Source organism: Brienomyrus brachyistius, chromosome 13 (genome assembly GCF_023856365.1).
Source record: "Brienomyrus brachyistius isolate T26 chromosome 13, BBRACH_0.4, whole genome shotgun sequence".
In the NCBI taxonomy this organism is placed as follows: Eukaryota; Metazoa; Chordata; class Actinopteri; order Osteoglossiformes; family Mormyridae; genus Brienomyrus; species Brienomyrus brachyistius.
Window position 1 is genome coordinate 14362139 of NC_064545.1, and position 27603 is coordinate 14389741.

The 27603-nt window shown below is 44.5% G+C and overlaps 1 protein-coding gene across 4 annotated transcripts in view; it reads left to right on the forward strand.

Moving 5' to 3' along the window:
* Positions 1–27603, forward strand: part of LOC125705937 (myocyte-specific enhancer factor 2A-like) — a 48444-nt gene that overhangs the window by 8347 nt on the left and 12494 nt on the right. The window contains exons 3-5 of one of the 4 annotated variants that reach the window (XM_048972311.1): positions 23107–23208; positions 23297–23431; positions 24456–24672. In XM_048972311.1, the coding sequence (XP_048828268.1) occupies positions 23107–23208; positions 23297–23431; positions 24456–24672 (454 nt within the window). Of the gene's footprint in view, positions 1–13700; positions 14768–23106; positions 23230–23296; positions 23432–24455; positions 24673–27603 lie in introns of those variants that run through there. The other 3 variants (XM_048972314.1, XM_048972313.1, XM_048972312.1) reach the window with 3 other exon arrangements.

Below are 27603 nucleotides of genomic sequence, written 5' to 3' on the forward strand. Positions count from 1 at the left end.
TCCTTTTGTGATCAGGCTATCACCAGTAGTCCCGGAAATTGGTCAAAAATGTCAAAAAACACTGTTTTATTTTTTAAATAATTAAGTCTGACAATGATTGCATAATGAAAATATAAATGTTTCCATCATTCTTAAAACATTTTCTGATTATAATACCATTAGAATGAAATATATTTAAAATACTTCATCATGGATAGCAGTCAAAATGTGCACTTTATTTACATGAATAACAAAACACCGGCTAACATCGGTGTCCGTACCTCCGTAAGGGTCCGATGATCAATATCTGTAACAATCCTTTTATTCAAACAACAAGTTAAATTGGGCAAACAAAAACAACCCCCCCCACTTATTCCTTGTCGGTGATGGCATGCGTGTGTAACACACTTATTACATGGACACTGACGAGCGTTAGTGTGTGGAATTAACTTTACAAATTATGATATTAAGCCAGAAGTGGAATGCAGAAGGAAAAACTACAATTAAACGCAGGTAAAGTATTTTTTGACACTTTCTATCCAGTCTGTTTGCTGATCACCAGGCTACTGAAAAGTCCAAAGGAAAACCCAAAATCATCTTGGGCAGCGCAAAAATTTTAGTTACTTGTATGGATAGAAAGAAATACTGTAACACTTTTAGAAATCAGGTGTCCTGTTAACATTTTGTGACTGTTAGTGTTTAAACCAGTCCTTATGAATTTAGTGTATGTGGTTCAAGAGTAAATACATATTTTATTTTGGGTAGGTCCTATTTTTTTGTATGTTTTTTAAATTGGGGTATTTGTCAAGTTTGGGATGTGTAATTGGAAAGAAGAAAAAAAAAATGGCAAAAATATTTCACACAGCAATTGAGCCCAAATCAGCACGACAGCCCTCCCTCCTTGTCTGTTTATCTGACGCGGCACTTTTGGCACAGTCAATTGCTAAAGGACAAGTCGCTGATCCCACCTAGTCACTGCATGTCTGATGTCTGCAGAGACCGATAACTTCATGCTGGCTTCAGTCCAGCAACTGATGAAATGCTAAATCTACGGCTTAGCAGCTCTCCTGTAATGGTTGTGCTTGCAAGCTGGAAACCATGGAAACCAGCTTCCTCCAGTTCCTCTTTTGTAACGTCCAGTGCCTCGTAACTCGAACTGGAACACGCTTAGATGAAATCCTTAGGATATTCTTATGTGCTTTTGTTTAGAGCCGTCTGCAACAAATTTCCACATCAGTACCCCCCCCTCAATCCATGCATAGATGCCTAGTTTGACCTTTTCTCTAAAAATCTATGTTATTCAGCAATTAGTGCCATTAGCTTGAATTTTGCACTTGCATCTGTGGGCAGCATAATTGTTTGTGAGTATTTCAGACTAGAGTCTGTTGTTGGTACACAATAATAATGCACTTTGATTCATTTTCAGTGTTCCAGATCGGAGATTAACATTTAGCATGACTTTTCAAACCAAGAATCACGATCCATTGAATTTATTGACTGATAACTGGTCCTTGGACTTGAAACCTAATTTGATCTCTGTTGCCTTCGGCCCTTCAGCCACTAAGAGATGAAGGCACAGCCGGAGGTTCTGTGTATTCCCTGAAACATTTCGGGGGCCTTTGTCCTCTTCTCTGACTAAAATGAAAAGCAAACACATTCTGGCTGATTCTGAAATAACAATATATGGTTGTATTTGCTTTTAAAGCTGATATTCAGATGTGATTTAAACACAGGCTCTGTGTTTTAAGTTGAACCTAAATATTTTTATTAATGTCAGACTCATGAACAGCTAATCTGCAGTTTGACCTTGTTTTGAATCATATTTACCTGTAGTATCTAATTTTATCTGAGGAGACAACAATGTGGTGTGCAAACACACCCCCAAGGCCACATGAATGTTCTCCCAGAGCGAGCTGTCGCCTAGCTGTTTTCAAAACTACACTAAAACTAGAATGCTAATGTAGCGGTGCTTATTCTAAAGCTGCCTCGCTGGATCAGTGCACCCTTCGTCCAGGACCTGGGCTACGCCTTCCTCGTATGAAAAAGGCCTGGATTGTAAGTTAATTTTATTAAATAGAAGGCCAGGCTCTTTCCTCTCTTTATAACTTATGGAATTGTGGCATCACCTTTGTTTTATCGTTGGTAGTTTTATTCATTTTTACATTTGGATGTGTTTGAGAGAATTCATCTTAAAATCCTTACTCAAGGATATAGCACACCAGATTTGTGTTCCACCTGAGTCAGTCTTCTTGTGACTGAATATTATAGGTAAGAAACTATGGTGCTTATGAACGAAGTGGTGAATTTCTGAAGGAAACGTATGAGAAAGGTATCAGTAAATGCCTAGTTAAAGCATGCGCACCTCTTTAATGTAAAAAGCGCGGCTTTTAGATTAAGTATAGGAAGGAGAGTTAGGCTAATTACAGGCAGCCCCCACGTTAAGAGTATCCGGCTTTCGGACGCTGACCCTAACCCGGCTCTCGGACGCTGACCCTAACCCAAGTCATTCTTATGAACAGACCTCCATAAAGCCTGTTATGTAAAAAATTTGAGCAGAATACAATAGTTTGTAGTGATTCACTACTTTGTGACACTCATGAAAACATCGTGCGGCTTCAGCGGTTCATTGACTCGAGGTTCAGTACTGTAACATATGTAGTCACTTTTATCATTACTGTATAACAACAACAATAATAATAATTTTATTTTAGTATTATTCTTCAGATTTACCTACAAATTGGACTTAAAGATAGACTTAATGAATGGATCTCATTCTTAATATACAGATTGTCACAGACTTCATGATATTTGTGTTGTTTTCACCAGAATAGGACATTTAAAATAAACATTTTTTTTTCGGAGGGAGGGCAGCTTAAAAATGTGGGCATTTTACAAAATGCAGCTGTGAAAGTCGCGATGGTGCCGATGCCGTGGGGAAGCAGACCGTCTGTAGCCACTCCCACTTTATTTGATTTTGGATGAGCGCCTTCATTTAAAAATCAAATTGGTCTCTGCCAGGTATCGTGACAGCGTTACGCAGCAGTACCTAGTTACATAACGTTGTGTATGTATGTATGTTGTGAACAACAGTGCTGTTTGTGTCGGAGACGGAAATGGAAATTAAATGAAACAAATAAAAATAAATGGCTCGGATTAGGATATTGGCCTAAACTGGGTGCTCAGGGCGACACCACGTTCACCCCGTGACCATCTGCAGAAATAGTCCAACATGGCGGTCGGGTTTGGTGGGATGGGGGGGTACCCATCCCAGTGGCGGGTGCTGGGATTGGAAATCCACCCCTGAAACACAGCTGGCAGGAGTTGGGCACCAACAGAGTTGGCCTACTGCTTTCCATTATGCACCCTTCTGTCACCTGGAGAAGTGGCAGCGTGCCCGACCTGCTGTGTCACTAATCCTGCTTTGAATACCGGCACAGAGATTCCAGTGCTGCCCCCAACAGCCCAGTGCTCCTGGGTGCCAGTCTGGGTGCCCCCCCAATTCATCTGGGATGCTGCATTGTGCTGTCTGCTGAAGTGCACCCGCTGCCCCATGCTGCGTGCCCGCAGCCCTCTGCCAGTAACTCTTGCTGTTCTAACCTTTCCATGAAATGTAGTGATGCGAACCATCTGGTCTCAAAAGAAGAGCAGGAGCCTGCCTACTCCATCACTCAGCTCGCACTGAGCGAATCGCACGGACGGGGAATTCTGAGGGAACATGCTTTTTCTCTCACGCCTCAGAGAGAAAAAAGGAAGAATGATCTCATCTGATCCTCTCTAAACTTGCTGTTTAGTCTCTTAAAAAAATGTCTGTGACATATGTGATGAGTCAAAAAAACATAGTTTTTCTCATTCATGCAGCCAGTGAGTTTCCTAGAGCAACTCAGGGTTAAGTAGCTTGTTAAAGTTAGTCCAGGGAAACCAGTAAAGTTAGTAGGGAAATGGGCCTTGGATGGGAGGCGGGGCGGACAGCAGGTCTCCATGATCGTGGAGAGTCTCTCCTGTGCTGTCAGCTGGTGCGGGTCCACAAAGCGACAAGCTTAACGTGGTTCTGGTCATGGCCATGCACGCTTCCTGGGTCTGGAGGCCCAGATAATCCGTTGCCAGGAACTAAGGAGCAGAACCTTTCAGTTTGTTAAAAAGCAAACTGAAATTTGATTTTAAAAAAAAAAGTCTGAAATAAAAAAGAAAAAAGTACCACAATGCAGCCAGTGGTTTTGGCATTAACTGGATTTAATGTCAACTGCAAAAGGAAAAAAACAATAAATCTCCTGTCAGTAATTACAGTGATGTCATTCTACCTGGGAAATAATGTGTCTGAGTGATAACTTAAGGGTGTACATACTCGCAATGCCCAGTCTGTACTGAACTGGCACGTCTGACCCCCAAAGTACAGCTTGTTTGACTAGTGTGATCGCTGTATACTGTGCTGGGGCGCAGTGCACTTAACCAGGCCCAGGCCCGGATAGTCAATACTCAGGCACGGTACATATCCAGTGAGCACAGAACTCGGACATGATGCCAATGATGCGACTGGCACATCCATGTGCAAACGTACACTCTGTTAACTTGACTAGAAGGAACCAGTTAGGTAGATTGTACAGATCGGGAAGCGACAAACATATAGCAAGCACTGCAGCAAAGGGATCGTTTCGATCTATGGCAGAAGTGCAGTGTTTGCTGGAAATTTGGACTGATGACAACTGGAACAACTGGATGCAACACACAAAAACACCTGAGATATTTGGTAAAATATGGAACTGTCTTATGTGCAGCACGATTAAATGAAATGCATATTCAATAAACGTATTAGAGTACCATGTGTCATTGCACCCAGAACAACTCCAAATAAGCCACAAAATAAGGACATTAATCTTGAAATCCATTGTGCTGTATGATAGCGCTTTTCTTCCTATGTTTACTTCAGCACAAAAAAGTTGCATGATGATAAAAGCGTGCTTGGGCCAGGATCATTAAAGTTCAGTGTGAGCCCAGACCAGTGGGGGAGGGGGGAAATCGTGCTCGGACGTGGTACAAGGCAGCCGAGCCTAGTGTGAGTACGCCCTTATTCCTGCATAATTTTTGTAATCATACCAACCCCCCCCAAGTGTGCTGTTGCACAAATGCCGTTTGTTTGCGTCTTCATGGGCTTTTCTCACTGATCCTTATAATATGGCTGCCATCTTTGCCAGCATTTTGATACTTTGATACGTACATTTAACCTGTGCAAAGTCCTAGTGTCTAACGTAATGCTGAGACGGGTAACTTTATTAAATGAATGACTCTTTTTCTTTCTCTGAAGACAGAGGTGTTTCTTTATTCAAATCTGTATCTGCAATGTTATTTAAATAGTATATCCAAAAGTTGCAAATAGCATGACCAGTATGTAAACAAGGCAACCTCTTGGTTTAAAGGTCTTTTCATGTAAAATGGGTTCTGCCATGCCTCTCCTGTATGCCAAACAAATCGGGGCCTGATGCAGGCAAATTAAGCTTTTGGTAATGACAGGCAAAGACGACACAAGGCATTGTCCTTCTTTCGTGTGGTTTTGAAATACAAGCATATTTTACAGACTCCCGGCTCGACTATCAAAACAAGTACAAAGCTATTATAAATTTAAAGATCCACATCTGTGTTTTTCTCCAAGAAAACCCAAATGAGAACACACAACAAGGTATGTTTTATTCTAAAGTAATAGTTGAGCAAGTCTTTTTTTTGTCAATTAGTGTTACAGGGCATGTTTCATTTAGTATAAAAAAAGTTATTATAACCGGTTTGAGCTCCAGTACGTATGAATAAGTGTTTGTAGGATATAGCTGTTGGGAGCCCTATTTAAAGAAGTGAGCATTTCCTTTTATAATTCATAGATGTTGGTATTTTCCACTGTGGTTATCGGTTGAGGCTCTCCCTGTTGCTTTCGACTTGTGCCCTGGGGTTGTGCCACGTGTTTACGTGTGAGCCGACATAACCCGTGTACAGTAAGCGATTTGTAATGCGAGCCTTACAGTAGATAGGCTGTCGAAGGGCTGAGTTTAGCGGGGTAGGCGGCTCTTACCTAGGGAGGGAGATTTTACTGATAAATTGTGGGGAAAACAGGTGCCTTGACTTTGTGGTGAGTAGCCCACTCTGACACGTCGATGGTGCCGCTGTCGCGCTCTCACAAAGTGGCCTGTCAGCAGGTGAAGGAGCAAGATTCCATGCAGTACTGACTCTGACATTGTATCCTAGGGCGTGGTTCTGTACTTCAGTTATTCTCGCAGAAAAAGGAAAGGGATTTTCCCACAAACACAACATGCTAGATTTACCTGAAATTAGGTGTCTCATAAATAAACAGGTAACACAAAAACTGCCAGAGTGATGCAAATTCAGATGCAGGGCTCTTCCTGGTGGGTTTCTACATGCCACAGATAGTTGGCGAGCAGCTCGATCGCATGTATATGCCACAGGTTGGCTGCATGCTGCCCTGCATTACTCTTCTTGGCCTTTATTTCCTGGGGTCATTTAATACAGTTAAAAATTTCTGTGTTATAACTGTTACACAGGAAAGTAAACATTTTTGAAATACCAAGAGAGTAGCCAGCACCAGTTACACACTCACATTACACAGACTACTGTATCTCTGTCTGTATGTCTCTCTGTGTGTGTCTGTACGTCTCTGTGTGTGATCATGTGTATGTGTGTGTCTCTCTGTGATTGTGCTATATATACTGAGGACCCAGTTAGCACAGACCTATGCAGTGCTGCCCAGTTTCAGTGCTACACATCGTTCAGATTAAAAGGAAGTACAAGGCCAGCAGACGGACAGAGCCTGACACTCAGTGCTCCCTGAGGTCTAAGGACCTTTGTCTCTTTGCCCCCTAACAAACAAATTGGCATCACTGCCACTTTTTCCAGTGCTTTGGCAGATTGTGGTCATAAATGTCATGCTTTGTGCCAGTGTATTTTCAGTGAAGTTTAGAGCACTTCACAAAAGAAAATGCCTTCAAAACTGGGGGGTGGGCGGACTCTGAATGTCAACTGAAATAGTGCAGCAAATCAGGACATTCGCTCTCTTAATGAATGCAAATTAAGCACATCTGCCGCTATGAGCGAGTCGCCCAGACTGGCCAATTAGCGTGATTGATCAATTATACTTGTCAGAATGATGGGAAGAACGGCAACGTGAGTGTAGCACTGAGCTCCACAGTCCTCGTCAGCAGCCTGTACTCCTGTTAAATCACAAATACTGAAAGCGTTTCCCTCAGCAGTCCAAGATGGAAGACGTGGAGTTCCTAAATGATTTTTTTGCAAGAACATAAATGATTTAATTTTCAAGAATATAAAAGGGATACTAAAAGTGTTTACACTGACATATTTCTAGGAAGCCTAACCACCTGGGTGAAAATGAAAGGTGGGTAATTTACCATTAAAGTGGATTATCCTGACCTTTAATGTAAGTGGCAGTGCTGATATTTGATTTGCACAACAGCTGCACACATCAGGCAAACCTCAGAACCTGCCAATCTTCTGCTGAAGCTCACTATACTGCCATATTTAATCTTAACAATTAACACCATATTTATTCAGTGCTCTGGTTCTGTTTTTCTGTAATTTCTTTACTGTCAGTCTCATGTCCGCATTAAATAATTATTTTTCTATCCGGTCCCCCTCCACTACAGTTAGCCTCAGTCCGTCAGTCTGTCTGAGTTTATAATAGCTGATGTAAAAATTTGATAAGCTGTTCTTTGTCATGCATGCAGAATAGTCTCTTGATTGTGATATTGTTCATGTAACCCAGTTGGCTTCACCGGTTAAGTAAGCAAAGCTGACCTATATCGAATAACACGTAATGTAAGAGCCGATGCATCAGCTTTCAGATTTGGGTGATGCTGATATGAATGGTCTTAATGAGCCTGACTGCCACATTGATGGTCACGCATAGATTCTTGTGATTGCCTGTTGCCTTTCTTCAGTCTGCTGTTTTTCTTGGTGGTGCTTAATCACTTCAGTAACGACACTGGCCAATCCAGTGATGCGCGCATCTGATGGCGCATGTCATTTTCGGTAGGACAGCTGGCCTCACGCCGGCGCCCTTTCACCTGCTCAGCTGGCGTGCGCTGCTCTGCAGCGCCCCCCATCTGCAGAGCAGTGCTTAGCTCTCTCGTATCTAGCTTCTCCAACTTCGGCTGTCAACCAGCTGACGAATGAACTAGCAAGAGGATGACTGGCAGCACCGCTTGTGTTTGAAGTGAGCAGACGACAGGAGAAGGTCTGACTTATACTGGAAGGAGGCCTGCACTGGTTATGCTGATTCTAGGCTGACAGGGGTCCCATTTCCCTTCCTGTTCCAGTAAATCCTCATTTATCCTTTGGAAAGGCTGAGTGGTGTGCGCAGGGTCAAAGGGCTATTTTATGCTAGTCAGCATAGACACACTTATTTCACCAGGTAGTAAATTTATTTTTGCTATTTCACTTGTATATTTTCTCACATTGAATGTTTTGATTCACTGGATGCTCTTTTGCTTCTCAGTGGTGTGTGTGTGTGTGTGTGTTTGTGCGGCCTCTGCTGTGTCTCCTAGGTTTCCTCTAGGAACTGCACTTTACTCCTGTAGCCTGAAGATGAGCAATTAGGGTAATTTGTGTCTCTCTTCATACCGGAGTATGATGGTGTGCGTCTTGCCGTGGTCTGGTATCACATCCAGCTGTATCCCAGCCTAATGCCCCGTGCTAATAGGCATATCAGAGACCCTGACCAGGACAGGTGCTTAGAAGACAGAATCATCCAAAACACAGAGAAATTAGGTCATTGATGGTATTAGTCTGGGGTGGGAAAATTCATACCTTGAGAGCTGTTAAGTAATTATTCTTGTTCATAGCTGTTCATCGAATTAATTTGCGTAATTTATGTCCTCAACTAATATATTTAGTTTCATGTTCTATTCTTCAGTCTTCTACTAAATCTGAAGTAGTTGGACGTGTATTAGCATGAAGTCTAAAATAAAACTTCTTTGTTGTATCTTGTTATAAGATTCTTATTGAAATCTAAATAAATTTGGTTAAATGATTTGACTTTTATTTGTTTAATATCATGACATGTATTCCTCAGTTGTTTCTCAAAGTTTTATTTTACAAAAATTTTTATATATAACTTAATTTGAATCGGTTAAGGGGGCGGCAGGTGGTGGTGCAGTGGTTGGCATTGTTGCCTCACACCTCTGGGACCCGGGTTCAAGTCTCCGCCTGGGTCACCTGTGTGTGGAGTTTGCATGTTCTCCCCATGTCGTCGTGGGGTTTCCTCCAGGTACTCTGGTTTCCCCTCACAGTCCAAAGACATGCTGAGGCTAATTGAAGTTGCCTAATTGCCCATAGGAGTACATGTGTGAGTAACTGTTGTGTGAGTGTGCCCTGCGATGGGCTGGCCCCCCATCCTGGGTTGTTCCCTGCCTCGTGCCCATTGCTTCCGGGATAGGCTCCGGACCCCCCGCGACCCCCCAGTAGGATAAGCAGTTTGTAAAATGGATGGATGGATGAGTCAGTTAATCAAGCTAATAGCTGAATTAGCATCTTAATTCTGAGCTCAGTGTATCCACCAGTCTGTGAAGCCTGGACTTGCCCACCAGTGGTGTAGCTTACAAGACACATGCCGTCTTGATCCAGGTGATGTAATTAACTGATCCAGCTCTTAAACTGTGAAAATCATACAATTTTTTAGTTCAAGTTCAGTACGATTAGGTTTCACATTACTTTGTAATAAATTACAATCCAAGGTGTTTGCCCTCACATTAGCAATCTGAGTTTTCCTGGATTTGAAAGTTAGTAGTAGGAAATTTGGTGGCTAACATTTTACGGTGCTGTTGATAATCACATACAATAGAGAATCGGTTTCAAATGATTTGTAAATATTTTACTGCGTAGTGATTCTCTTCGTTGGCGTCACATTTGCAATGTCGGGTGAGCTGCTCGTGCCTGAAATGCTTGCAGCAGCTTGTTCTGTGAAGCACTTTGGCCGGTTCTGGTCCTGGTTCCAGCCCAGCTCTGGAATGGGTCTTACCTTACCATTTGTGACCGTGTATTATTGACCCAGGTAAGAATAGAAGTGTCACTTTTGTCTTATTAGACGAAAATAATCATGGCTCTCTTCGTGAGTGTCTGAGAATGCAGTCTGGCTTATAACAGTTGCTTGACTTTTTTGGGGATTTTTAATTTTGGGAATTAAATATGGGCTGGTGGGGTAATTAGGACACTCCGATCTGATGAAGATCTGTTGAGAAATATACTTGCCTTTTTTCTTGTCTGAGGTCATTTCAATGTTGACGGTCTGTTTTGTCATCTGTATATAAAACACTTCTTTGGAAGGGTGATTGCAGATTGGGATTCTCCTTTTAAATTTTTTTTAGTGTTTTTGTCTGCTGAATATATAGTATGTACCGTTTCTGTAGGGAATGTAGTATATACAGCATGTGACTCAGTGGGCTATGCCTCTGTGCCTGTGATCGGAAGTCGCCAGTGTGAGTTTGGCCTTGGCATACGTGTGGGCTCTTGGGCAGGGTCCTTAACCCGCAGCCCTCTGGGTGCTGCTATGGGTGACTGCCCTTCACAGCCAACTTGCTCTCACCTACAGAGAGCAAATTGTGGGGGGGGGGGTGGGAGCGAATTTTCCCACAGGAATTAATAAAGTCTCTTCTTATTATTTATTTATTTTATTTTATTTAGGTCTGCGTGTCATATCTATAAGAAGGGCTGTGACAAGTTCAGGCGTTTTCCTTTCGTTTATCCAAGGAAGGCATCATGGGAGACCTCCTTTTAGCTACGGTAACCTGCCAAAAATCCTACCTTTTGTAAGTTTGCAAGCAGAAGTAGCTGGATTTGCTCCTAGAGAAGAAGGAAAAATTCCACTCCACTCACAGGATTGTCATCGTGACAGTTTGACTGTCTATCTACTGAGAGAGATTTTTTTTTATCATTTATAATACGTCCGCTGACATTGTAAGCATATACGTAACAGTGTTCAGCGCACTGAGACGTGTGTGTGCGCTGCTCCTGTACGTGTCTGGATGGAGGCCATGTATCGTAGCTGTATGGAGAGTGAAGCTCTTCACTGCAGGAAAGGTCAGTGCTGGGATTACCTCGCTCTATCGGTCCACACGATCAAAACAAACACCCAACCGCAAGTGTGCTATCTATGTTTGGAGGAAAACATCGTCGTAAGCTTCTACTAAAAATAAAGCACTACGAATGTATACATTGACAACAGATACAGTCATGCTATCTTTCTAGGGCAGGGAGAGCTCTTTAATAACCCCTTCCCTTCCCTTGGCAGGCAGTGATAAGCTCTGGGTTTTTGCCATTTGCACACCGAAGAAAATCCATCTTTGGAAAAGGGAAAAGCCAGGAAGACTTTGACAGTTGCCTTTGACTAAGGATATATGTGATGCCTAATTATAGTTTTGAGGTTATAGTTTTAGTGTTTGGAGCAAGGTTGGCAGCTCCTCAACACGGGAAGTCACCAGAGATCCAGACTCATTCGCAGATGGGAGACGTTCAGTCTCTCTAATTTATCTCGTTAGTACAGAATTTGCCATTGCAGAAGCCATTTCTTCATTGACTGTCCTTGGGCCGGCTGGAAGCTCTGAGCGGGGGGAGGGGGTGACGGCATACAACTGATGGGGGGGTTTGTCGCTGCAAGAATTCCCCGTTCTCCACGTCTCCGGTGGTGCTGTGCAGAGGATATGTGGGCGCAGCACAGTAACATGATGGGCATGCAGCGTGCGAGCAAGGGAGAGTCACAGCTGTCAGCTTTACAAAGCACAGCGAAACTCACAAAAACACACAAGGAGCAGATATAGCAGAAAGCCGCAGAAAACCTATGTAGAGAGAAGAGTTTCACTTCCATCAGCGATGCTAGTAAACGGCCCCTCCGCTCTGCCCTCTCTGGTGGTGACATAGATTAGATTTGAATATAAAATTTAATACCTTCTTTCACTTGGAGGTGATTTGATTCCACATTGGTGTTCTGTGTGCCACAGCTTGCTTTTTCAGGTCCTGCTGTTTTAGCCATGCACATTTAAATAGTGTTTCGTTTCTTTAAGCCAGTATCACTGGAGGACTTGGAGGATGTTTCCATTTTTTATGGAAGTGGGTGATGTTTCTTTAATGGCTTCATACTGTTGCAAAATAAAAAAATCTTGTACTTGTCTTATCTGTGCATGAGGTTCAACGGGCACTTTAGGGGGATGTTACTGTAACATTGTAACAAGCTCCTCTTCGCTTCGGAGATCCACTGTCCAAAGTAAAACCCAGCTTCACACACATCCTTATTCATTTTCATCTTTTGTTCTTTTTTACATCATACATTTAAATTGGTAATTTCTTCCGTCTACGGTATTATTGTATTATGGTTTCTATGGAAACAAGTGTTTTCCTACACCAGTAAACAATCAGTACGAAGAAAACAGATTGCTTAAAATAGCAACAGGGCAGGAAAGGATACTTAGTCTTATTCTGCATTGAAGACCCAGTTACTGTTAGCTGACAAACCATATCAAATGTGGGATTACTACAATGCTTTTATTGTTCATTTTATTTTTAGTTGTATATTTTAAAAAAATCCATGTCACAAGCAGACCTGAAAGTGTACAGGTGTGTGCAGAGATGTGCTGTAAAAATCTGTTTCTCTGCCGATTCAATTAGATGGGAATAAATGCATCTTCTTGTGTTTGACGAGAGCTCCATCCTCTTCGCTGTGTGTGGGATACGGTCCAGCAAACTCCCTGGTTACCTAGCTACCTCATGTTTCATTGACGTAAATTCTTTTTGTCCACAACTTCGGGTTCTTCGTTTTAAAAGCTGGTTCCTTTCAATGGGGTAGAATAGGCAAAGCATCCCAGCCTCCTTGCGTTCAGTAAACAGTACTTCTCAATGACATTAATGAGGGAGATATTCCTATCTCAAGTGCTTATTCATAACAGAGTCTGGTGTTATGTGTTCGAGCTGAGCTCTCATTAAAAGGCGTAATGGAGGAGATGCTTTACAAATATGTGTTTGTTAACCAGCTAATTTAATTTTAGTGTAATATGTTCCTGCGATAGGCTGGCCCCCCATCCTGGGTTGTTCCCTGCCTCGTGCCCATTGCTTCCGCGATGGCCTCCGGACCCCCCGTGACCCAGTAGGATAAGCGGTTTGGAAGATGGATGGATGGATGGATGTAATATGTTCGTTATTCTCCTCTTTCTTTTTTCCTGTCATATTTTTCTGTGGGAAAAAAAAGTTGTTTTCCACTAAAACTTTTTCTGTGCTTGGAGGTTATAGCAGAAGTACAGCCTAAGTTTGGCTCTGGCTCGATGTGGGCCTGCCTGTTTTTGGTACATTCTCAGCTTGTCACACAGCTGCCATCTTTGCTATGGTGTAAATCTGGTTTTGTTGGGAACGTGATCTCTAGGTTCGGGGGGGTGGGGGGTGGGTGGGGGTGAATGTCGAGCACCTCAGCCCATTTTGCAGCTCGGAAAAGCTCAGATGTGTTTTGATGCCTTTGCACCTGAACGTGTTATAGTGACAGTCCATTAGTTTTGAAATTTTCATGCCTGGGTTTTTAGTGAGCCAGCAGCGCTTCATTTATTATTAAAAGAACAAGGCAAAGTTAGTGAAGCTTAGTTTGCTGTTTTTTTTAATTATTGTGGGATCGGCTGCCAAAGGGAGCTGTTTGGAGCACCTCTCGCCGTAAGGTGTAAACCCTGGTGGCGGGGAGCATTTTCTGCATGCTACATGTGTGTCGTCCGCTGTCTGAGTGTGTGGTCTGCCTGGGGACCCTCTTGCAGTATCATCATCCAGTCATATGGACCTGTTATTTCTGTGAAACCTGACCTCAGTTGGTGCTGAGGTCCACTCCTGGTAACTGCATGTTTCCTCGATGCCTTTTCACTTCAGCCTTAGCCGGTTTTCAGTCGCAGGCAAGTCCCTCTGACTCCAGTCTGTCTCTGATGGATACTTTTCTCTCTCTTGGGCCCCAGAAGGAAACCAGCATGACAACTGAGAAACATAATTTACTCCGAATCAATAACAGCAGGATTTAAATAATCTACAAGCATCGCAATTTCTCCAACACTAACTAATCCATTGTTCTGGAGTTTATTCTCATGTTTCTGCTTGGAATTTCCTTGGGATGATACAACCATGACAACCACAAACACTATCATTGACATAGATGGATGTGATCATAATTTCTTTTTTTTGTGTATTAGCAGAGAATGAAAATTTCGGAATGAAAATGTGAATGCCTTTCTTACAGTTTGGATTAACATTCTTTTGTGACCCGTGTAATTGCTTTACACAGAAGACATTTTCGTATAAAGTCCACCGCTAATGTGCTTTGGAAAAAAAAGCACCTTGGAATTATTTGAAACGGTAATTAATTTAGCTGTAACTTTAAAGCATCAGAAAAGAAAAAGAGAGGAAAAAAACACGAGTGTATCACTTGAAGTCGTATTTGCCCATTTTAGCACTGAAGCATGTTTAACCTCCGATTTGCATGCTACTATTTTCTGTTGTATCTATTTACTGATGAAGCTACGATCAGCAACAGTTTTTATTAAGCAAAGAGTTATGTTTTCCGTCTGTGGCCGAGAGAGGGGCCTTTATTCAGATTATAAAAATGGAGGGAGGAAACAACTTGCAGTTCCAGTCGGTTGGGTTCCTGAATCGAGGTACCTACATTCATTCCCTTACCCAAGGATGTGTCGAGATGGTCTCCCCAAGCACGTACGGTGAGCAGAACCAGCAGATCAGCAAGGGTTCCACCTCAATTCATCCTGTCTTGGTGATTATTTCATTGTGGAATGCTGAAATAAAACTGCTCAAATGTGTGGGTGATTCTGTGGGTGGACAAGTTTGAGCTGAATTGGAAATGACTAAATTGAGGGTGAAAATAAGAAGAAATAAAATGTTCAGACTTTCAGTGGTCTCCTGCCTGCCATCTTTGCAAAATGGTTGGATACAGGTATAAAATTCATGTTTTAGGACAGATAAACATGAATCCTAAAACATGTCCATGTAAAATAAATAATATTTTAACATGTTGTGTGTAATTTACACTGATGTATATTATATGGGGTTTTGGTTTTTGGTCAAATTGTATTTTTAATTATATACAGGCATAGATTTATTGACAGGCTATATCTTATGTATTGTTTACGTTTTTTTCTGACTTGTTGAAAGTTACTCGTAAGCAGTACTTTTAGGCCCAGTAGAGTTAAGGGTCTTGTTTTTCGGTTTCAATTGTCCAACTAAAATGGATCATAAGCTGACCTATTTCGGTATGAACTATATTCTATATAGAGCTTCTATTCTTGATGTTTGATGTTGAATTGATGCCTTTCGCACGGAGCGATCACCATGACCTTGTCTTTTTGTCTGCGTCTCATGTTCAGTCTCATTTTCTCGACATCTTGTTGGTGGGAGGCGTAGTATTGCTGGGAATTTAGGCGCTTGTCCACATTGGTAATGGTCGATCGGCGAAGAGGGTCCCTGTTAAATCCTTCCTTGTCAGTCGTCCACCTCTGTCTACGTCCTGGGGCGGCAAGTCACTTTCTCAAAGCTAAACCGGTGTCAGATCACGGGCAGAACACTGCTGTCACGCCATGCCTACCCAGTGGCACATGAGACATGGGTGTGACGGTGGTGAGAGGGGGCGTCACATGACACCCATGCCATTGGCTGCCCGCAAACTGATGAGAGCAGGGTGTCCATGTACCAAGCCCTCCCTGGCCCCGGCGGAACCCTTAATTGTCCTCATACATATTTTAGCGGGGCACGAGGACAGGCCGTGGGCGTACGGTTTCGGGAACCTTGGCTCCCGTGACAGTTAAGACTGCGTTTCCATGGCTTAGAAAATGTGGTTTCCCTTCTGTAACTTGGTACCTGGTCTAATGCACCTTCAGTCAGATGTTTCTGAGGCTCACAATCACAGTAGCGGCAGCCACTCTTGGACTTCCACTCACTGTTCTTCTGTCTCCCAGTCTAGTCCCTTAACCACTATGTCTGTGTCCGCGCAGTAATGGTGACGCTTTTAATTTGGCTGTTCTAAGGTTTTTTATTTCACATCACGTAACAAGTAAAGCATAACATGGGGAAGAGTATATGGTGAACACAAGCAGCACCCAGCTTTGTTTTTGGCAGTATGGAGGGCATGTGGAAGCCGCTCTCTCTCTCTCTCTCTCTCTCTCTTGCAGTCGCTCCCATTAAGGCCGATGTGGAAATGTGACATTCAGGTGACTCCTGCTTCTCCACCTGTGTTCTCATATTCCCAGCTTGCAGGTGTCTGAAAATACCCAGAGCTCCTGATTGAAAGTGTGTCCGGCTAAGAGCTTCGTCACGCTCGTCATTTAGAAAAGCATATTTTTATCAGCTGCTGGGTGAGGCCGCTACACACCGTGGCATGATGGATTCACAGTAGGCGGGTTGAAGGGCTGTATTAATCAGAGTGACAATCTAGGCCACCATTGACTAGCAATTATCTTTAGTATATCAGTCTGAATATGGCCGGCCTGCGACCTGCCAGCTGCCTGGCTTTTTCTTGAAGGCGGCGTGGAGCCGTTGGCAGGTGACCGGTTTGGATGGGCTCTCTGTGGCATCTTATGTCGGCTGACTTGGGTTTAGAGCCCGTCTGTCTGCCGATGGCTTTGCGGCGGATATACCAGCAGGCTGTGATGGGATTTCTCATCTTCCCTACTCCTCAGATAATTAACACTTCCGTGTGTCTTCTGCTTCCAGAAAAGGAAATATTCTGTTGCATATGTTTCCGCGTCTTTGTACAATCATTTCAAAACATTTGCCCATCACCAGGAAACATGGGATTCAGCATCACTTGTTTTAAGTTCTATATTCAAGTTTCATGATTAAAGAACATCAGCATTATATGCAGGGTGACGTGTCTCAGTGTCAGCAACATGGATTTTTCAGAGAAAATGGCGCAGAGATTATATGAGTCACAGCTGATGAACTCTCTACATTTCTGTTCATGAATTATATGGTGGGAACATGAAGTGGTTACAGTCCTGTTCTCTGTAAGCGAGAAGGCGGGGGACCCATGTGACTCGCATTCGAGTGCGGCTGCAGTCTTGCATGTAGGAGCCCATGACCCAGCAGGGAGCCGCTGCTCTTGCACTAAATGAGTTGTCTCCTCAAAGGCTGCAGAGCAGACGGCATTTCCGGCCTGAGGTGTTTGTCTCCACTCACAGGAGCTCCTTGATAAGCATGTTAAATGACTGGGCCTGAATAGACTGCAGCATGTAATTGGCAGCCCAGCACCAGCCCCATAGGGGGCGACATGACACTTGCTCAGGTGCCAATCCATCATGAAATAACCATAGAACAAGGAAACTGTCTGTCTTTTTTTAATTATTTGAGATGGAAATATTTTTACCCTAGTTAGTATTAAAATCACATTATAGATACATTATAGTTTTGTAAATGTATGATGCATGATTTCTTCCAGAATAGGCAGCAGCTGAGAGACGGCACACGTTATTCCCATGTTTTGATTGGTGTCACGGTGTGTGTCACTTCAAACATGCCTGCTCCCCTGCCCCGCTGGGCCATGTCATTTCCTCATGCGCTGCTGCCCTGACATCGCCTCCTGTTCTGCCTGCACAGGGCCTGCCTGCACCCCAATGTTCGCCGCCTCCACAGAGGAGCGGGGCTCCCCGCAGAGCGTGGTCCATGCTCTATCTTGGCCTTCGCAATCACGCCTTGTCCTGCTTCTTTCTGCATATATCTACTTTTATTTCCAGCAAGAGGGCACTCGTTGCCAGCTACTTTGGAACTTCCTGTGTGAATGCATGCATAGATCATGTGGGTAAAAGCTTTTGTTGTGACGTGTGATGCTTCTCCTCAGCGTACAGAATGTTTCCAGTGCTTCCAGTTGGCTGAAAGTGCTTCTCCTGGCTCTGCGGGCAGTTTATGCAATAATGCTGAGCATACACTATTTTTACCTTGTAATGCCATATCTAGGACAATCTCTGTCAGTTTAGCTTTCAGTTTAAAAGGCAACAAAAGCTTGTTTTCTGCATTTACAGTATGCAAATGTAATGGTGTCCTTCTGAAATTTTGACTTATTTTGCTATTTGAATGTGTAGCCACACTCTAGCAAAAAAAGTTCAGATGGAGTGGTAGAAATTACATTAATCTGAACGTGGTGAAAGGTCATGCGACTATCACAATGAGTGTTATATCAGCTCAAATGGACAACAGAGTTGGCAATATAGGCACAGTGTTGGTCCCATGTCAGTGCCACTCAGTGTCATTCAGCTGTTGTATCCTCTCCTGCGGCAAGTCTCACCACAGCTGGTGTAACTGACCCTCAAGATCCTGTAAATTGGCACTGGGTCTGAGTTGATCCCACACATGGTCGTTTTGAGAAATATTGGGGGACCAGGCTGGCCATAGGATTATGTATTGAATAGTGTTGTCTTGTTGAAAGACTGTGCCAGAGTGTTGTCTCAGGTGGGGTAAGACATGCAGACGCAGGATGACATTGATGCAGCACTGTGCCTTTAGGGTCCCCTGACTCACTACCAGAGATGACCTGAAGTCATACCCTATGGCTCCCCACACCATGAAGTCATACCCTATGGCTCCCCACACCATGATGCCAGGAGTAACGCTGGTCTGTCAATCCACAACATCAGCAGGACTGGTCCTTTCCCCTCGGTGCTGCCATACACACATGACGGTCATCCGTGGTAATGCAGAACCGAGATTCATCACTGAACATGGTACGACGCCACTTGTCAACAGGCCATGGCTCCCAGTTACAGCACCACTCCAAACTCTGCTGTCTCTGCGCTGGTGTTAATGGCAGCCTATGCATGGGATGGTGAACCCGTAGTCTGGCTGTTGCCAGTCGTCGAGACGACATAGTGCAGGATGACACGAGGTGTTGTAGAGAGTCCAATACCTGTATCCGGAAGGCAGGCACATATGTCATGGGGTTCTTAAAGCTTGGCATACAATACGGTGATCCTCCCTTGGTGTGGTCTGTCTTGGGTGACCGGAACCTTCACCACATGTGTAGGTGCCCTCATGTGCCCATTGGTTCCAAAATCGGGCGACTGTGACATTTGCATGCCCCATATGCTAAGCAATTGCTCGATACGACCACCTGGTCTCATGCAAACCCACAACGCGACCCATATCAAACTCTGTCAAGTGCTGGTAATGCTGTCTAATGCATCAATGAGGCATCCTCTGTGTCTGGTGACTAGATGTGCCAGCTCCTTGCAAATCAAATTTTTTACATACCCATCATTGGTTTGTACATGTACAAAAATACATCCAAATCAGACCATTACTTCTGGGTGCTTAATTTTTTTTTGTAACTGAGTATATATATTTTTTTGTTCCAGGGTTGTGCTCATGGCTGAGTTATTTACAAAGCAACAGTTCTGTAGTTGAGGAATGAATGTTACCCAAAGGCTGACAGGGTGTAGCAGTCCTCGTGTTCAAGTACTTACCTGAATTAGTGCAGTAAAATAACCATCTTTATAAATGGCTCCAGAACTGTAAATTGCTTTGGGTATCATAAGCTCAGCAATTCAAATGCATTTCTACTTGGAGAAGGGGTAGTAAATACAGGAATCTTATGAAGCCCACCTGGGTTGATAAATGATGAATGGGGCAGTTGTGAATGATGATTGAGTGGGGATGTCTATTGTAATACAGGAGAGGATGACAGGATGTTTTCATTGTAGTAATGGAGAGGATGACTGATTGTGAATGTTGTAAGGAAGTGGATGACTGACTGTGCATGTTGTAGTTGTAGGAAAGGAGAGGATGACTACTTGAGAATGTCATTGTTGGTGTAATGTGGAAGATGACTGACTGAGTGTCTTGTAGTAAAGGAGAGGATGACTGAGCATGTCATAGTATTAAGGGAGAGGATTAACACTATAGTACAGTACAGTGTCAAATCCTATCAGTAGTGCTATGTAAGTCTGAGAGATAGTGGAGAAAGCCTCCTCTCCCACTACCCTCCCTGGGCTTTGTTAGCTTGTTAACAGATTATGGAATTATGCTTGTTACTCCTCCCACAGGTCCACTCCCCACCCACTTCATTCCCCCTGACAAACAAACACGCACACACAGTACAAACACACACACACACACACACAGGTTTGTAATTCTATCTTTTTGGGGGCTCTCCATTCATTTCCCGGGGGGATTCTCTAATCCCAGCACGACAACCTTAACCCCTACCTAGCTCTAACCTTAACCATAAGTAACTTAATAAAATACAAGACTTTTGGCATTTATAGTTTTTTGATTGCTGTCACAGATTTTTACAAAATTGAGTTTCCCCTTGCGGGGACTGAAAAAATGATCCTCATAACATCAAAATAACAGGTTTTTATCACATTGTGGGAACATTTGACAGGCGTGCTCGTCACAATTGCCGATTTCCTCTTCTGCAGTTTGATTCCTTAGGAAAACAGCTGTCAGTGCTGCTAGGAAATGTGAAATCCGAGCTTTGTAAGTTTGATTTTTCGATCTAAAGGGGTAGACGTACAGCAGTCTACACAAAAGCAGAAGAAATACCAGAATGTTTGCAGTAGGCTGGATGTGACCCTAAATATTACGGTGTAGATCTGTATGCCGCGCCACACAAGCTGTCAGATATACCAGCTGTAGCAGTGCTGACATATCACTGTTAGGAAGCAAGTGGGGGGTGGGGTCACGACCACTGACCTTCAGGCTCTGGCACGCAACTCCTTCTATGGCTGAGGGGAGGTACAGTGCGGCCTGATTGGCCAACGTGGTGCGCGTGTGGCTGACAGGTGCTGCAGAGAGGGACACCTGTTTTGCCATGTGCTGATTTACTGATCCGTTTAGGGGGCGCCGCAGGCAGTGTCTGTGGGAGACTTCACAGTCGCCAAGGCGCTTAAGTGGAGCAGAGCTTCACTCGCTCCTTGACCCTCAGTCTTTAAATGCAAAGGAGCACTTTTTAGGGGGTATTTATTACATATGATTCATATCACATGGGGATTTCTCAGTAACGGGACTGTGACCTGTACACCGCGGTTCAGTTAATATTTTCTTCTGATTGCCATCATTGGACTATGTGGCTGCATTTCATCAGGCAGCTTATTTGAACTGTGAAGTCGATGTGTGTTATACATGCTTTTATTCTTACTGAAATAGAACTGAATGTGCTAGAAAGCAGCAGAGTTGCCTTCACTTAGCAAATGTTTTTATCCAAAGCGATTTTTTTTTTTTTCTTTCTTTTTTTTTTTCTTTTTTTTTTGAGGGAAAGTTGGGTCAGACAGTCCCTGGAGCAGTCGTGGGCTATAAGGGCCTGGCTCAGGAGCCTGACGCTGATACAGACAGTCCCTGCAGCAGTCGTGGGCTATAAGGGCCTGGCTCAGGAGCCTGACGCTGACACAGACAGTCCCTGCGGCAGTCGTGGGCTATAAGGGCCTGGCTCAGGAGCCTGACGCTGACACAGACAGTCCCTGCGGCAGTCGTGGGCTATAAGGGCCTGGCTCAGGAGCCTGACGCTGATACAGACAGTCCCTGCGGCAGTTGTGGGCTATAAGGGCCTGGCTCAGGAGCCTGACGCTGATACAGACAGTCCCTGCGGCAGTCGTGGGCTATAAGGGCCTGGCTCAGGAGCCTGACGCTGATACAGACAGTCCCTGCGGCAGTCGTGGGCTATAAGTAAATATGGCGTCCTGACCATAATGACACTGTCCTGACACGGGATGCACATGCATTTGGCGTTTTTTCTGTTGTAGCATTGCTGAAAGAAGTTTGGCTTTTGCAGCTTCTATTTTCTGTGAGCTTGTCTGCCGTCTCTTACTCTCTTCACTTCTGTACCATCCTGGCCGCTTGGCTTCCCTGGGGGTCGCCTGTGGCAAAGCCCCCCCTTACCAGTCTTCCCCTGCCCCCCCCTTCCGGCCGCTCAAACAACTCAGATAATGGGCAGGTTGGAGCTCTAATTTGTAGTTGCAACCCACTTCGCTGAACCTTGGCAGGTGACGTGCACGGTTCCACAGTAAACAAGGGGGTTGTTAGGACCTGAAGTAAAGACGAGCTTTCAGTAAACAGGAAATAGCCCACAGGAAATAGCCCACAAAGGCATTTTCGCAGAAGGAGAAATAAAAGTACAGCAAAGCAGACTGGTGTGTGTATGAAAATATACTGTCGACATGGTCTTACATTTATCACCAGAGAGATTTTCTTCAATGGAAATCAGCCTGAAATCTTTGCAGAAAATGGGGACGCTTGCTAATATTATGTTGGGTGTACGCACATGTGCCTATTCTATTATAGGCTGGTACGTTAAATCTTTATGTACTTATTGCGAAAGTAAAGTTTGCTTGAACTCTGGACTTTTACTATTAAAATTGTGTTCTTTTCTATATCCATACATTTTCTTTTTATTCGTCGATTAAATAAAACTAGGATCAAATGGCCATTCTGGGTTTGCTTCCCAGTGTGGTTACAGCGGCTGCTTGGGAAGCAGATGTTATGAAGTCATGCAGATCGGATGCGAGCAGCTTATGGGACATGGCAGAAAGCGGCGATAGGCGGGTTGTGCATGTCACAGGCACCGTCATGCTCACGGCCGTGGAGCCCATTGGTACAGAGAAGGCAGACTTCACTTGTTCTCCAGCTATCCAGAGAAGGGCAGTGAGCCTGAAAATTCTTGGGGCATGGTGACAAAACGGCCGAGGAAACGTCTGGAATCTGCTCCTAAGCAGCTCCATAGTGTGACATCATCTGTAACGACAGAGCTTCAGATCCTTGATTACAAATGAAATGCATTCCTGTGTGTAATGTTTACCTCCAGTCATGTCAGACCAGATAACAGTCTCTGCTTTTCATATCCAACATTTTGCTGCATTAATACAGATGCAATAATACGGCCAGCTGTATACGAGTTATCAGCAATACACATTTCAATTGTTAAGACTGTGAAGGTTGTGTTTACAAAGATTACGATTTTTTTGGTCAAGCTGTTTTTATTTTCAGGTGCAAACAAGTCAAAGTTAGAATGAAGCCTTTATGGTCTCATTTATGACTCTCATTTTCAGAGCTGATGCTGTCAGTTCTGGGCTGTGTTTTATGTGCCTATGTGTGAGATCTTCGATTTTATTGCAGAAATTAAGAAACAAGGGCCACAGTGACTGTGCCAGCCCTGAACCCGATGACTGTTTTGGGCACAGCCCCTTCGTGGACGACCGTTCAGGCAAAGACAGTGATGTAATGTTCACGCGCTGTGCTGTAAGTACTGTCTCCCCTCGGGCCCGCTTTGTGTTGATTGGCTCTTCTATGTTGATGTCCACCACAGGCGCTAAACAAGAAAGAGCACAGAGGCTGCGATAGCCCGGACCCAGACGCCTCCTATGTCCTCACCCCCCACACTGAAGAAAAGTATAAAAAAATTAATGAGGAGTTTGATAATATGATGAGAAATCATAAAATCGTAAGTAATTGCCACGTTCTTGCTTGGTTTTGTGGAAAAAAGGATTTCACCTTTTTTCCGTTCTAACAACCCCCTCCCCCCCCCCCCACACACACGCACACTCATATATAAACACACCCATTATCTGGAAAAGGCCCCGTCAGTTTAAAATAGGTCTCTGTTTAATTCTTTTGTCAGTTTTTCATTCTGCCCACCCCTAGTAAGATCACGCTGTCCTTAAGACCTCACTTCGCCTCCTGGCTGGTCACTAACACCATCCCCCCTTGGGTTACATACATGCCACTCTGCAGAACATCAGCCTCCTGGCAGACAAGTGATGGCCGCATTTCCCTTGAGGTGGTCATCTGCTTGCATAAATGTTAGCGGCCGTCTGCGTGCCACTGAGTCCCACTGAATCTCAATGTGGTCGACAGCCATGATGGTCCCACACTAAGCTGAGCTGTTTCCGCACTCCGGAAGCCCCCCATAGCCCCCATTAATGCACTAATGAAGGCACTAACTTGCTAGCTCTGCACCTCTCCGGAGCCACTGACCCAGGCTTTGGTCGTCAGCACTGTGGTGGTAGGATGCTGGGAGTCAGGGAGGTCCTACAGAAACACCAGCCAGTGCTGATTGCCACAGAGTGCCTGCCTGCATGGCCTGCGTGCGGTGCGGCTTATTTCTCAGGAGTGGCCTGCAGAGGAGAGCAGGCCTGGGGGGGTCGCCGAATCGCCACTGTTCTTCAGCCAGCAGCCGTTTGGTGTGAGGCTCTCCCAAGGTCACAAACACCCCCCACCCCCATCGTTTAGTAAGAGGCGCTGCGGTCCGGGTATCTCTCCCTGCTGCTGAAAGGTCCCAAACCCGCCGTCTTCACACGGAGCCTCTGTTTGTCTCTGCCATGTTGGATTCCTAACAGATTCCTGGTTTTCCCGTCCGCCTGCGATGGCGGCCACGTGACTGGCAGGAGCCAATTGGGTGGCTGCTACCGGCCTTCACTGATGCCCTCCGTGTCTCTCCCCCCCCCCACCCTGCCCCCACCCTCCAGCCGGCTCCCCTGCCCCAGCAGAGCTTCTCCATGCACGTGGCCGTACCAGTGAGCAGCCCCAGTGGCCTGCCCTACAGCCCCGGCAGCACCCTGGGGGCCCCCGCCCCCCCGGTCCCTCTCAGCGACGCCGGCATGCTCTCACCCCCTCCGGGGTCCATGCACCGCAACATGGGGTCCCCCGGAGGCCCCCAGCGTCCCCCCAGCACAGGCAGTGCAGGTCAGTGCCAGCTCTGAGCTGGGCTCCATATTACCCTCCTCACTTGTTATGACAGCATGTGCTCAGAGTGGAAGTTACGGGCAGTGGCTTGCTCTGAAGAGAAGCGCATGGCGTGTTTGTTTGTGAGATGAGTGTCACACTTCACACCTTTGCGAGCGTCCCTGCCCACTAGCGGATGCAAGATAATTGAGCAAAACCACAAAGTGGCCTGCGATGGGAGCAGATGTCTGGGTGCACAAGGCTGGTCTGACACGGTGGCCTATGTGGTGGGCTTCCGCAGGCAGCGTGCACTCGGGGTAGAGCGCGCCCTCAGCAGGGCGTCCGTTGTGAAGGCTCTGTAAGTCTTTCGATAAGCAGTGTGAACACGTTACCCACCAAGCCATTCATAAAGTGAGTTTGCTGTAGTCTAGTGTGTGCTCTTGAAAGAATGGTTTTCTTTTTACAAGTTGTGATCCTGCTGTTTTAGAATGGAGATCACAAACACCTTATGAGAGCACAGAGTCGAAACATGGGAGTGGTTACTAGTCTTCATCACACCTGGATCCTATGAACTCATTTGAACGGTTCAGTTTTTAACATCTCCAAATTTAGCTTTAAACTCGAGTGCATTCACATGCTGATTCATGCTGTCTTAAAGACTGAGATGTTACCGCAAACTATAGCACGTAATTGACGGCTGTGACCGCCTTGGCTTTCTGCGGTAATGGCTGCTTGTTTGTGCCTTTTCATGCTTGTGGAAAATGTCACGAGATAGAAGTGGAAAGTGTCTTTCTCTCTTCGTTTTGCTCTCAGTGAAACTCGTAGAGTTTTCTGCTTCTTTACGAAACAGTCTGCTGGTTTTCCCAGCTCACCATCTCACCATCTCTAACCACAGCAGAATCCAAAGACAGACTTTGCACATCTGCCTGTTTCACTGAAAGTAGATAATGAATGTTTATTGTCTACAAAATATTTGCTTCCAGTGCCAGCTTTTCAGCAATGCCTGACAGAATATTTAGATTTAACTAGAAATATCATATCACATATATAAAATTTGAATAACGTTGTTACATATTCTGATTTACAAATGGCTGGAAATAAAAGGCATGTGAAAATCATTTAATAAATAGCTGCATTTTATATTTTAGTTATTCATAGCAGTCATTTTCTGGAACCTTCTTTTTCTGTAGTTCTCAGAATGATTTCCAGTTTTAATTTTACCTCCAGAAGCCTTGAGGTGCGTTCAAGTCGGGTCTCTGTGACTGTTACAGCGACTGTGCACTTAGCTGTATTGTCCGGTGGTGGCTTGTGGGAGGCACTTGGGTCTGCCTGTCTGTAGAAGGGGATCCTGTGAAAACCCAGACATCATATGTAATCCTAACGCAAGATAAATATTACTAATGGGAGGCTCATTCTAGGCAAAGAAGCAGGCAAATCACATAAAGTTCGAAACGTAAAGTTTTAAAGAAATGTGAGCCATGGAACTCGGAGATGCAAGGCTGCAGAGTAGTAATATTTACAGTATATTCATAGCTTGTAGTATGTTTTGAAGCTCATTGGCAAGGTGGACTCAGTTATCTCCAGTACCTCTGGAATTAGTGAGTTCTGAGGTGGGGTTAATTGAAGGGAATAATTAAGCTAGCTTCTTTTGAGCGGATGGGGCACACTCTCACGTGCATTGACATCATCACGGTGGGGGGAAATGGGGCAGCTGTTGATGGCTCCATTATGTGTACATGCAGAGGAACACAAGGTCGCCCCAAAGGTTATATGTCCGCCTTATCGGTAACTGACATCATCATCATACGTGTTAGCCTTCAGGTCATCGGGCTAAAGTCCTGTGGGATGATTTATACCTCAGGTCAGCAGGGAAAACTTTTCAGATGACTGTTGGATATAGTTCTAAAAGCCTGTTGCCATATTTAAACAGTTAGTCAAGAGCAACGCTGTAATGCAGTGCTGCAGATGACGTGGAAACTGTGAGCAAGAAGCTCGGAAGTGACTTTTAATCTTTGTTTCTCATCTGCTTTTCATTCAGCGCTGGGCTCATGTTTGTGCTAGAAGAAGAAAACATTTCTGGCCTCTTGTTTTAATTGGTTCTTCAAGGTCAGAATTCTGTTTTGCCAGACATTGTGATTGGTTCTTATCTCAGATTTTATTTATACTAGACATTAAAGACCTAACTGGGAAATCTCTCTAGACTTTTTTTTCTTGCGACACATTGTATAGTAAATAATTGGAGCATTTCTTTAAGTGTGATCTCTCTCTCCTCTCCCCCATAAGTGTGGTCTCTCTCTCTCCTCTCCCCTGTAAGTGTGGTCTCTCTCCCCCGTTATCATTTGGACATTTCCTTCCCTCAGTTGACAGAGTACACCCTGGTCAGGATGTCTGTCCATCACAGGGCACATATAGAAAATCATGGGCAATTTAGATGCTAATTAGCCTTGCAAGAATACTAGGAGGAAATCCACACCACATAGGGAGACTATGCAAGATCCAGACACACAGCAGAGGCTGGACTCGAAATCCCCCCCCGCATCCCCCAGCATTAGCCACTGAGCCCCCAGCTGCTGCTGTTGGCTGCCTCCTGTTCTCTGCACCCTCCGTGACAGAGCCCCCATCTGCCGATTTTGGGTCTCTGTACTTCTGCTCCACTTTGATTTCCTCTACTCATGTGGTCATCCATCCATCCATCCATCCATCCACCCTTTCTCTAAATGTCAGTCTTGATACTGTGAGGCCACAATGTTTACAATAACTTTAAAAGAAAAGTGTTTTATAGTGATAAAATTCTTGGTGGGATTTGGCGGCAATTTTAGTTTTCAAAATAGTTTGCATGTCCAGTACGTCAATTTGCATGAGGATGTTTTGGTAAACGGTGGCCTGTATATCCGACGGAGGCCGTATTGCATTGTAATGGAGCTGAGAAATTCCTGCCGCCTGGTCACGTCA